Below are 12751 nucleotides of genomic sequence, written 5' to 3' on the forward strand. Positions count from 1 at the left end.
GTAGATATGGTCCAAGCTAAATTAAATAAAATAAATGTGCACAAGGCCCCGGGACCAGATGGGTTACACCCTAGAATTCTTAAAGAGCTTAGTTCAGTTATTTCTGTCCCCATTTTCATAATATTCAGAGAATCTCTAGTGACTGGTATAGTGCCAAGGGACTGGCGCAGCGCAAATGTGGTGCCTATTTTCAAAAAGGGCTCTAGGTCTTCCCCAGGTAATTATAGACCAGTAAGCTTAACATCCATCGTGGGGAAAATGTTTGAGGGGCTATTGAGGGACTATATACAGGATTATGTGACAATAAATAGCATTATAAGTGACAGCCAGCACGGTTTTACTAAGGACAGAAGTTGTCAAACTAACCTAATCTGTTTTTATGAAGAGGTGAGCAGAAGTCTAGACAGAGGGGCCGCTGTGGATTTAGTGTTTTTGGACTTTGCAAAGGCATTTGACACTGTCCCCCATAGACGCCTAATGGGTAAATTAAGGACTATAGGTTTAGAAAATATAGTTTGTAATTGGATTGAGAATTGGCTCAAGGACCGTATCCAGAGAGTTGTGGTCAATGATTCCTTCTCTGAATGGTCACCGGTTATAAATGGTGTACCCCAGGGTTCAGTGCTGGGACCACTATTATTCAACTTATTTATTAATGATATAGAGGATGGGATTAATAGCACTATTTCTATTTTTGCAGATTACACCAAGCTATTTAATATAGTTCAGTCTATGGAAGATGTTCATGAATTGCAGGCAGATTTAAACAAACTAAGTGTTTGGGCGTCCACTTGGCAGATGAAGTTTAATGTAGATAAATGTAAAGTTATGCATCTGGGTACCAACAACCTGCATGCATCATATGTCCTAGGGGGAGCTACACTGGCGGATTCACTTGTTGAGAAGGATCTGGGTGTACTTGTAAATCATAAACTCAATAACAGCATGCAGTGTAAATCAGCTGCTTCAAAGGCCAGCAGGATATTGTCGTGTATTAAAAGAGGCATGGACTCGCGGGACAGGGATGTAATATTACCACTTTACAAAGCATTAGTGAGGCCTCATCTAGAATATGCAGTTCAGTTCTGGGCTCCAGTTCATAGAAAGGATGCCCTGGAGTTGGAAAAAATACAAAGAAGAGCAACGAAGCTAATTAGGGGCATGGAGAATTTAAGTTATGAGCAAAGATTGAAAGAATTAAACCTATTTAGCCTTGAAAAAAGACGACTAAGGGGGGACATGATTAACTTATATAAATATATTAATGGCACATACAAAAAATATGGTGAAATCCTGTTCCTTGTAAAACCCCCTCAAAAAACAAGGGGGCACTCCCTCCGTCTGGAGAAAAAAAGGTTCAAGCTGCAGAGGCGACAAGGCTTCTTTACAGTAAGAACGGTGAATTTATGGAATAGTCTACCGCAGGAGCTGGTCACAGCAGGGACAGTAGATGGCTTTAAAAAAGGGTTAGATAATTTCCTAGAACAAAAAAATATTAGCACCTATGTGTAGAAATTTTTCCTTCCCTTTTCCCTTCCCTTGGTTGAACTTGATGGACATGTGTCTTTTTTCAGCCGTACTAACTATATGTAACTATACTATGTATAAATCATACAGCTACATTGATGGGAACATACAAAAGCTATAACTTTGAATGCGGAGATGAAAAAAAATAAAATAATAAAGAACGCCCAGTCTGGAAGGTTCAAAATAGGTAGTTCCTTCAGGGGTTAAAATAGAACTAAACCAATTCCATAATTTAGAACTATCAATAACTATTAATGTTATAGTCTATAGATATAGGTACACATATAAAAAAAAGCCAAGCAAATCAAACTTAAATAAGAATACACAATGCATATTTTTTGCAATGCAAAGGCTAAAATCCACAATGTAGTCAGCTGCAAAATCCACATGTGAATTTCTCCATGCATTTTAGAGCAGATTTTCAGGCTGATTTTTTTCAGCTCTGTGTGAACTCAGCCATAGTATGAATGCAGTTCCTATGTGAATATGCAATATAATACAGAGAGAAAAGCCAGCAAATTAGAAGATCATATTTTTCCAAGTTCAAGGATGGACACGATGATGGCTGAGTTCAGTGGAATGCAATGATGATGATGTGCTACAGGCAGACCTCTAAGATCAGATTCCTACAGCCCTTGTCTGCTGAAAATAGATTATTAATGAACACATATAACAGAAAATGTTTTACCAGCATTAGGTCCTGCAAATCAACATTGCATTTTAACTCTTTTGTGACAGGAAATTTTATATTCTAAAGTTATGTTTACCACAATAAATGTAAATTAAAGTTGACACTCTGTAGCTATTCTTCATAGCTGGTTAATACTATACCACCCTGTCACCTGAGCCGAAGGCGGGTAAAACCTTATGAAGATTGAACAATCAGTCCATTTACTCCGTGCCATAGAGCTTTTTTTATTTTTTTATCAATAACTTTTTAGCAATATTTTTCATAAAGGCAATACTGCAAGTACTATATGTGTAAGAGCAACAGTGAGAGATTTCCAAGGATGAGAGTCACAGAAAAATAGCACATAAAATACTGCTTAGATGGTATAGAACCCCAATGTTGTTGACTAAATTTAACCCTTCTTACTCTCCCCTTTGCTGGAGGAACTGTGGTATGTTTGGCGACTATATGCATGTTTAGTGGAATTGTCCATTAGTTTTTAATTTTTGGAAAGCTACTTTTGTATTTTTGTCCACCATCCTACATTATATAGTTTGCCCCTCCCCTGCATTGGTGCTGTGTTTTGTTGGTCTTGCTGACGTTCCCAGGGACTTCAGGTGCATAACGGGGCATGTCATCCTTGCTGCTAGATTGTTGATAGACAAAACAGATAAAAACAAGGACATTTATGCAAAAACACCGAAAAAGGCCATACTTACAAATGGACACAGCCAGGTCAGAAACGCTGATGAAGGCGAGTGAGCAGGTGCTTTAAATAATAATAGCCACTCCCACTAGTCTTGAGGGGAGTGGTATGTGGTGCATGGGATGTGTGGTAAGAAATAATAAATGAATAGTGTATGTGCAAGTGTAATAATGTAAGTGAAATATAGGGGGCAGTAATGAGTAAAGTGCCTAAAAAATAAATGATAGCCAGGACTTGGAAATCCTCAGACCCTCTCACCATCACTGAGTTAAACAATCTTGTTCAATTTGACTACACTATGGAAGAAATGGTAGCGGTTCACTTCAACTCATATGGGAAATTCTTAAGTAATTGGACGTTATGGTCAGACTATAACACCTCAAGAACATCTCCTTCCCATGTAACAAATATCGGAAGCCCTTCAGCCTACAGTAGACCATAACGATTAAGTCCCGCAACGTCATTTATACATTTTCTACTTAGTAAAACTGTACCCAGAAAAATCGTAACTGCTTTTTTTTTCTTTTTCCCTTCTCTTTTTAAAAAAAAATGTTTTTATTGTATTTGTTCGACTAGTGGAAAAGATAAAATAATACACATACTTGTACCTATTGTAAGATATGGACATGGATGTGAAAATTAACCTGTTCCTGATTTTGTTTATGTTATGCTTGAAAAATAATAATAAAAATCTAAATTTAAAAAAAAAGAGCAACAGTGTACCTAATATACAAATAAATGTTAGGATTCACAATTAGAGGACTTGTGTGTACAAAGTGGAATCTCTACAATAGACATTTCAAACAATAAAAACATCTCAACAATGTATTACAACGATATGGCGCATGGTCTTTTCACAATCACGGAACGTCAGAGGGGGGGGGCAAACGTACAAGGAGAGGTCTCCAACAAATACCAGGTCTTGTAGGTCTCTCAGACCTCAGTCCCCGAATAAAAGAGAGGGGAAGCAAAAAATCAATTGACATTATCAGACATGAGTGGGTCTTCAAACAAAAGGTGTTTAAAGGAGTCATTTTTACAGAACGCAAAGCAGGGTGCCCAATTATTTTGGTATTTGGCATGAGAATGATACTAAAGATGTGAAAGCTCCTTCATTCTCGCAAGCTGAGCTCCCTTCCTAAGCCAGTGGCTTATTGGTGGCGCAGCTTCGGTTTTCTAATACAATGGAATCAAAGCTTTGGCTGCTGCAAAGAGTTGCAACCATAGCTCCCTGGGGGCCCCCCTAGGGAATGTTGGCCACAGATTTAGAAACACTGCTTGTGGGGAAATAACAACAGAGGACTGAGTAATGGCGTTAAGGGTATTTTGTATCTGGTCCCAAAAGGGGGGAGATCTCCTCACATTCGCACCATATATGCAGATAGGTTCCCGGGGCTTTATGACACCTCCAACATTCAGGGGAGATTCCGTTACATATTTTATTCAATGCCCAAGGAGTCTTGTACCGTCTAGAGGTCAGTGTGTATGAGGATTCTTGTAATTTAATACATCTAGAGGTCCCAAGGGAGTTTCTAAAAATTTCCTTGGTGTCCTTGTCAGAAAAGGTAGTACTCAGTTCCAACTCCCAAGATTTAATAAAGGAAGGCTGTACCGATGAATTCATCTTAATGAGATTGTTATAGTATAGTGTAATAAGCTTTTTAGGTGGTTGGCGAAGGAGGAGGGTTTTTTCCAACCAAGATGACAGGCGGTCAAGGGGTCCCTGTTTAAGTGCTCCCAGGTAACATCTTCTGAGGTGAAAGTAAGAGAGGAAATTGAGGGACGAGAATCCGAGCTGAGATCTCAGTTCGTGGAGGGTAGGAACGGAGCCATTAGTCAGTATGAAATCGTATGTGCTGCAGGACGCTGCTCTAGGAAGGGAAGGGCAGTCCCCAAATCTCCCAGTCTGTGACTGCACAAGGTCTCTGACCGTCATCAGGGGAGATGGAATTTGGTGCAGGGATTTCAACCCCTCACCCTTAGTCCATGGCTGATAAGAAGCCATGGTAAGAGAGTTACTAGACAAAAAGGAAGCTGCAGTAGGTCTGTCAAGCCACAGAAGGGAGGTAAGGGGGATGCCTATGGTAGCCTCCTCCACGGGAACCCCAAGTCTACTTGACGAACGGTCAATCCACTCCTGGCTAGTAATCCTGGCTAGTTGTACGGAGTGATAATAGGATTCTATATCCGGAAGCCCTATCCCACCTGAGCGTTTAGGAGGGACAAAGGTGCTAAATGCTATTTTGTGTTTAGTATTGTTCCAAATGTATTTAGAAAACTGTTGTCTGATGGCTGCAAAAAAGGTTTTTGGAAGGGGAATCGGGAGAGTTTGGAATAGATAGTAACAGTAAGTTGGATCTACCAATCCAGGAGATATATGGGATTTGCCAAGACAAGATAGTGGTTTTAATATCAGAGAGCAAGGGTGTGTAATTACTGTGATACCAGTTGTCAAGTGAGGGAGTTAAATTAATTTCCAGGTATTTTATGCTGTCCGAACGTAGTGAGAAGGGGGAGTTTAGTTTCAGAGATGTTAACAGAGCCGGAGTGCAGGAAACACAAAGAACTTCGGACTTGCTAGAGTTAATTTTGAAGTTGGATAGATCACCAAATTGATAATAAGCAAGTCATCAGCAGCTGTGGAGTGCACTCTGTCCCCAATGGAAACCCCTTTAAGAAGTGGCTCCTGACGCAGGCTCTGGATCAAGGTCGTGCCATAGAGCTTTAATAAAAATGACTAGATAAACTGTAGTGTATTTACCCGGAACACCACTGAAAGTTATAAAGCTGTCAAAGGATCCAACTCCAATCCATACAGTATATCAAAAGAAGCCATAATAACAAGAAGCTAAGATAAAATTCTTTACTGTAATTTTAAAATTTACTACATATTTATAACAATTTAATATTGGACTCAAGACTATTTGCCCTTTTCCCCCCACTATTTATTGGTGTTCTTTATGTATTGCACAGATATGTGAAACAATACATGAATATTTCTCATTTAAAACTGTACTCTGAAAATAACATAGCTGTTCTGCATCTGTTTCAAAAGAAGCGTCTCCCGTAGGACAGTCTGAAAACATTGTGAACAGAAAAGAATGTAATCAGACACGCTGTGTTCATACACTTTGCTGCTAAACTTTTCGCCTGACAGACCATTCTGTTTCGAGAGCTGTTGTGGGAACAATTTTATATAGTAAAAGGCACCTCCGTCCTAATATTGCCCATCAGCAACTCTGGTTCTACTGGAAACCCATTAGAGATGATATAATTACACATAAGTTATGTAATAAAATGAGGTTATTGCCTACACCAAGAAGTATTAATCCATGGGGGAAATTTAATAACAGCTTTGATGTTAAAAAGTTGAAGACCATATGTGGAACCTTTTACTTCTCTTGTTTTCTTGGGAAAACTAGTGAAGCGGGTACGAGGTTGAGCAAAGAGGGGCAAGGCCTCCCACGGACCAACAGATTTACCATCACTGTCATCAATTATGGCGCAAATCTACAACTACTCATAATAGGCGTAAATTTGCACGGACAGCCAAAGATACTCCAAATTTATTAAGCGCTTTGGTCCTCTTAATAAATGTGGTGCATTTCCCGCTGATAAAACGCCAATCTTAATATATTCTCCCCCTATGTTCCTAGCCTAACGAAAATTAGCTTATTTTTTTCTAAATTGGGTTCTCCTCTATTGCCCCTTCTGGCACCACCAAAGTAAACTATTAGGGCATGGCCAGACGTGGCGGAATTGCTCTGGAATTCCGCTGCAGCCAGTCCGCTGCGGAAATCCGCAGCGGACATTTTCTCCATTGGTTTCCACACCTTTTTAGTTAGGTTCGTGCACACGTGGCAGAAAACTTCGCTGCGGACCATAGGCTGCGGTGCGGAATTTGTTGTCCACAGCATACACTGGCTGTTGCGGACGTGTAGAGGACTTGTTGCGGACTCATTGCGGAATTTCTCCATTGACTTCAATGGAGATTCAAAATTCCGCAATGAAATACGCAGATGTTATGCGTGTTGCGTTGCATATTGGTTTTAAGAAAAGGATATTTCTTCATTCTGGCAGGACCTATGTATTTCGAGGTCTATAGCCAGACTGAGATGAAATGTTTTAAAAGACAGCAGGAAGTACTCTTCACATGAATACGCAACGGCTAATGCAGAGCAATTTACTGCACATTTTAGGCAAAGCCGCAACACAATCTGCAACGCAGATTATGTGCGGCATTGATGCGGACAGTGTCGGCAGAAATACGCCACGTCTGGCCATGCCCTAAGATCTGCATTGAATACTATTATACCTGCACGTAGAATAGAGCACTATTCCAACATCAATTGTACGGATATACTGAATAAGATTGATCTCGTGGAGACTATATAGACATACTCTAACAGTCTGAAGCATAAATAGTGGAAAATCAGTTATTATTATACTTTCACCCTAATAAAATCACAACTGTACTGAGTAACAATCTGTTTTAGAGGTGTTAAACTTGCTGTACCTGTCTCCATTTTGTCATCCTGCGCAGCAGGTCCATCTGGAATTACGCTCTTCACTTGAAGAAATTCATCTGGTTCATCGCCCCCAATAATGGTAAATCCAAAACCCATGTTACTTTTCTTAAGAGTGGTGCTGAGAAACGTTCCTTTAAGCTGTGATGCATCCCGTGTAAAAAGTGGCTTTTCTATATCAAGATAAAACTTAGCATTAAACACCCAAGAAGCCCAAACTATAAATACATTATTATTAACTTGCTTTGGATCAGAATTTTAGGACTTAATCCTACATATAATGCTGATTAAAGGGGATGTTGACTTTGCAGATAAGGGTAAAACGCCTTTTGTGAATACTATGCTTTACCTATATAAACACTTGTAATAATCTTGAACTATAATATTCATCTATGGTCATTTACAAGATTGTGTAATATATATATATATATATATATATATATAAAAGTAGAGATCTTGCAGCACTCCAAAATGTAGAAAAATAAGTGGTTTATTCATTTATTCAGCCAATAAACAGCGATGTTTCTGTCCTACAATAGGACCTTTATCATGCTGTTTATTGGCTGAATAAACCACTTATTTTTCCACATTTTGGAGTGCTGCAAGATCTCTACTTTTGTATACTACTTTGTCCTTGGATCTGGACGACTTGCTTGGCGCCTATACACTTGTCTCTAGTGAGTGCTGCTGCTCTCTATTGCTATATATATATATATATATATATATATATATATATATATATATAAATAAATAAAAAGCCTACATTATAGACAAAACCAGCACTAAATAGTTATCCACATTGTTGTAATGTCAATGAGACTGCACTGTACCTCGGAAAACTTGAGCCTGTACCGGCTGTGTTCCCAATTCTGTCGAGGGCATGTTGTGCTGTTGAAGCTTCCTTTTTGCTTCCAACACTGGGTTCTCAAATTGGGTTCTTCTGTTTATGTGACTGATTAACAGAATACATAAGGTTATAAATCACACTACTGCAACAGTGTCATATATATATTAGTATATCAATCCACTCTGTCAAATTCAGTGTAAAGTGATGCAAATGAAAAAGAATAAGGCATTGCTGTAAAGAAACAAAATTTACTATATGTGTTAAAAGCCACAGAATTTGGTTTGATTACAATTGTGTATACACCATACGGCCAAAGTTTGTGGACATCTGACCACCACACCTATTGTATATGATCTTGTTGGACATCCCATTCCAAAACCATGGGAATTAATATAGAGTTGGTCCCCCCTTTTACAGATATAACGGCCTACACTCTTCTGGGAAGACTTTCCACAAGATTTTGGAGTGTGCCTGTAGAAATTTCTGCCCATTAAGCAAAAAGAGAATGTGTGAGGTCAGGCACGGACATTAGACGAGAAAACCTGGATCGCAATCTGCGCTCAAATTCATCCCAAAGGTGTTTATTCTGGTTAAATGGGAATTGTCACTAGCTCATATAAGTTAAACTGGTTAACTGACATGAATAGTGCTGTTACTCCGATTTCACAACTGTTTTTTGTTTTTTTATCCTGGACCTCTTTCCCGTTCTAGAGATATGCCCACTGTTGTGTTGGCTTCCTATATGCTAATTTGCTGTAGTTAGCCAACAGGGTGTGAATTACCCTCATGCTGCCTTGCGCTAATTGGACAGCATCAGAGGCAGGGAAGCTAGCTCCACCTCGGGACAATTAGGGTATGTTCACACGCAGTAGCAAAATACGTCTGAAATTACGGAGCTGTTTTCGCCTGAAAACAGCTCCTGATTTTCAGACGTTTTTTAACAACTCACGTTTTTTGCTGCGTATTTTACGCTGTTTTTCAATTGAGTCAATTGAAAACGGCTCCAAAAACGTCCCAAGATGTGACATGCACTTCTTTGACGCGGGTGTCTTTTTACGCGCCGTCTTTTGACAGCAACGCGTAAAATTACACCTCGTGGGAACAGAAAATCGGAAAACCCATTGAAAACAATGGGCAGATGTTTGTAGGCGTAATGGAGCCGTTTTTCAGGCGTAATTCAGGAGTAAAATGCCCGAATTACGTCTGCAAACAGTGCGTGTGAACATACCCTTAGCCAACTACAGCAATTTACCACATAGGGAGCCAACACAACAGTGGGCCATATCTCTGTAACTGGACAAAAAAATTAAAATATAAAACCAGCGCTGGAATCAGGGAGACAGCACTATTCAGGTCAATTAACAAGTTCAACTTACCACTTTAAGGTCAGGGCTCTGTAAAAGCCACCCGAGTTCTTCCACACCAAGCTCACCCACCATGCTTTTATGGACCTCGCTTTGTGCACTGTAGCACAGCCATGCTGGAACAGAAAACGGCCTTCCCCAAACTGTTCCCACAAAGTTGGAAGCATACAATTGTCAAAAATGTCTTGGTAAGCTGAAGTATTAAGATTTACCTTCACTGGAACTATGGGGCCTAGACTAACCCCTGAAAAACAATCCCATAGCATTATCCCTCCTCCACCAAACTTTACAGTTGGCACAATGCAGTCATGCAGGTAATGTTCTCCTGGCATTCGCTAAACCCAGACTCGTCCATCAGACTGCCAGATAGAGCAGGATGATTTATCACTCCACAGAACACGTTTCCACTGCTCCGGAGTCCATTGGCGGCGCGCTTCACACCACTCCATCTCACACTTGGCATTGCGCATGGTGTTCTTAGGCTTGTATGCAGCTGCTCGACTGTGGAAACCCATTTCATAAAGCTCCCAAAGCACAGTTCTTGTGCTGATGTTTTTTTTCAGAGGCAGTTTGGAACTCTGTAGTGAGTGATGCATCAGAGGATAGGTGATTTTTATGTAGCATGCAATTCAGCACTCGGGGGCCCTACTCTAAATTTGCGTGATCTACCGCTTCGTGCCTGAGCTGTTGTACTAGCACATACAATTTGCATTTGGGCAGATTTAGTAGATCAGAAATTTTATGAACTAACTTGTGGCAAAGGTGGCACCCTATAATAGTGCCATGTTAAAAAGTCACTGAGGTCCACACAATCCACACAACCACACAATAAGCAATGATTGTTTATGGAGATTGCATGACTTCATTGCGTGTGCTTCATTTCTTGCACCTGTTGAAATAGGTAGGACTGAAACTCGATAATTAGGAGGGGTGTCCACATACTCTTGGCCATATATATATATCTATATATACACATACATACACACACATACACAAGCATTAATATACATACACAGATAAATATATACACACGCAAAAAATATACACACAGGTACACATGTAAGAAAGCAAATAAATACATTTTAAATTGAAGTAGACTTTGTAAACCAGGTGTTTTCTAGATCATAAAAGCAGGTTAAATAGATAAGGTGCTTGAGAAAGTAATTAAAATAATGTTTTTGCATTTCATCACATTCTTGTCAGGAGTTATTTTAATGAAAAAAATTTAACTTGACTAAGCTTTTCATAGATAGATTATTTTCCATGCCTTACTTTTTTTAGGCCCAGTTCACACAGAGTTTTTTTTTACCGCTGATTTTGATGCGGAATCAGCGGCAAAAAACGTCCAAAACCAGAGGCGTTTTTTCCGTGGCGGTTTTTAGCCTCTCGCGGTAAAAAAAGCGTCATGCTCTTTCTTGATGTGGTTATTAATGGGAGGCAGAGAAAGGCAAAAAACGCAGTGAAAATCGAGGCAACAATTTGCAGGCAAGGTAAGAACCTGCCTCAAAATTCCTGAAGGAATTTTTCTGCCTGCAAAAAAAACCTCTGTGTGAACAGGGCCTTAGAGTTTTATAAAACAAATAACATATTAAATATTTTTTTAATTTTTTTTAAATTAACAGGCAGTTAACAATGTTTGATCTCCATTGTCCGAGAGGTCATTGGCATCTGAATATTTAAGTTTGACATATTCATAAAAGAAGAAGAATTTTGACATCTTTCAGATGAATGCCCCCAATGAATTTGTAGAGCGTTATCAGTGGTTCTCCATGGGACTACAAGTAAACCTCCTAGATTATCCTAACTCATTAACTTATCACAGTGCAGAAAATTAGTAGTGTAGTTAAAGAGGTTGTCTATATGACCACATTGGGTTTGGCAGCAGGAAGCCAAGGGCAGACATATATTTTCCCTGCAGCAGCTACTGCAGCGTTAAGGTAGTATTATATGGTACCCATGCAAACAAATTACATACTGTATAGAGATGTGGAAATAAAGAAACCACAATATAGCATCCTCGACTTTTCCTGGTAAGAGAAGAGAGGGTGGGATCGCAGGTATATACTGGACTGATTCTAAAGTGGGTTTACACTGGTCGATTATCGTGCAGACGAGCATTCATAGAACACTCGTTGCCGATAATTGTCCAGTGTAAACAGGGCAGCAATCAGCGGATGAACGAGCAAATGCTCGATCATCTGCTGGTCGTATTATTTTAAAAAAGTAAAATATTATTGTTGTCGGCAGCACATCTCCCTGTGTAAACAGGGGGAGGCTCTGCCGACATGATAATAACGTATGGGGAAGAGCGATCAGAGTAACGACCGCTCGTCCCCATCCATAGTGCCGTGTGACAGGAGCAAACAAGCTCCAATCAAAGATTTCTTGTTGATCGGCGCTCGCTGCATCGGCCGATTATCGGCCAGTGTAAAAGGGCCTTAATAGTGACTCTTTAGCCATGTGTAGCTAGCTAGTGTTATCACCAGACAACCTTATCATTCCTTCCAAGTACTGCGAGTTTGGTATTCTTCTTCATCATCAATCCAAAGTCTGCAGGCATACCGCAACTCTTAGGGCATGCCCAGAAGTGGCGGAGTCACCGCCACTGTCCGCATCAATGCCGCACAGAATCTGCGTTGCAGATTCTGTTGCGGCTTTGCCTAAAGGGGGCATTAAATTGATGCGGACTAGCCGTTGCGTATTGAGGGGAAGAGGGCTTCCCTTCTCTCTATCAGTGCAGGATAGAGAGGAGGGACAGCCCTTTCCCTAGTAAAAGTAAAAGAAATTCATACTTACCCGGCCATTGTCTTGGTGACGCGTCCCTCTCTTTACATCCAGCCTGGATGACGCGGCAGTCCATGTGACCGCTGCAGCCTGTGATTGGCTGCAGCCGTCCCTTGGACTGAAACGTCATCCTGGGAGGCCGGACTGGAGGAAGAAGCAGGGAGTTCTCGGTAAGTATGAACTTCTATTTTTTTTACAGGTTGATGTATATCGTGATCGGAAGTCATTGTCCAGGGTGCTGAAACAGTTACTGCCGAACGCTTAACTCTTTCAGCACCCTGGACAGTGACTATTTACTGACATCGCCTAGCAACGCTCCCGTAATTA

At 40.2% G+C, this 12751-nt stretch overlaps 1 protein-coding gene across 1 annotated transcript in view; it reads right to left on the reverse strand.

The window, feature by feature from the left end:
- MAGI2 (membrane associated guanylate kinase, WW and PDZ domain containing 2) overlaps positions 1-12751 on the reverse strand; it is a 967915-nt gene that overhangs the window by 197922 nt on the left and 757242 nt on the right. The window contains exons 8-9 of the mRNA XM_075857349.1: positions 8260-8381; positions 7420-7602 (exon numbers count right to left, since the gene is read on the reverse strand). Of these exons, the coding sequence (XP_075713464.1) occupies positions 7420-7602; positions 8260-8381 (305 nt within the window). The remainder of the gene's footprint in view (positions 1-7419; positions 7603-8259; positions 8382-12751) is intronic.

Source organism: Rhinoderma darwinii, chromosome 3, assembly GCF_050947455.1.
Source record: "Rhinoderma darwinii isolate aRhiDar2 chromosome 3, aRhiDar2.hap1, whole genome shotgun sequence".
Classification (NCBI taxonomy): domain Eukaryota; kingdom Metazoa; phylum Chordata; class Amphibia; order Anura; family Rhinodermatidae; genus Rhinoderma; species Rhinoderma darwinii.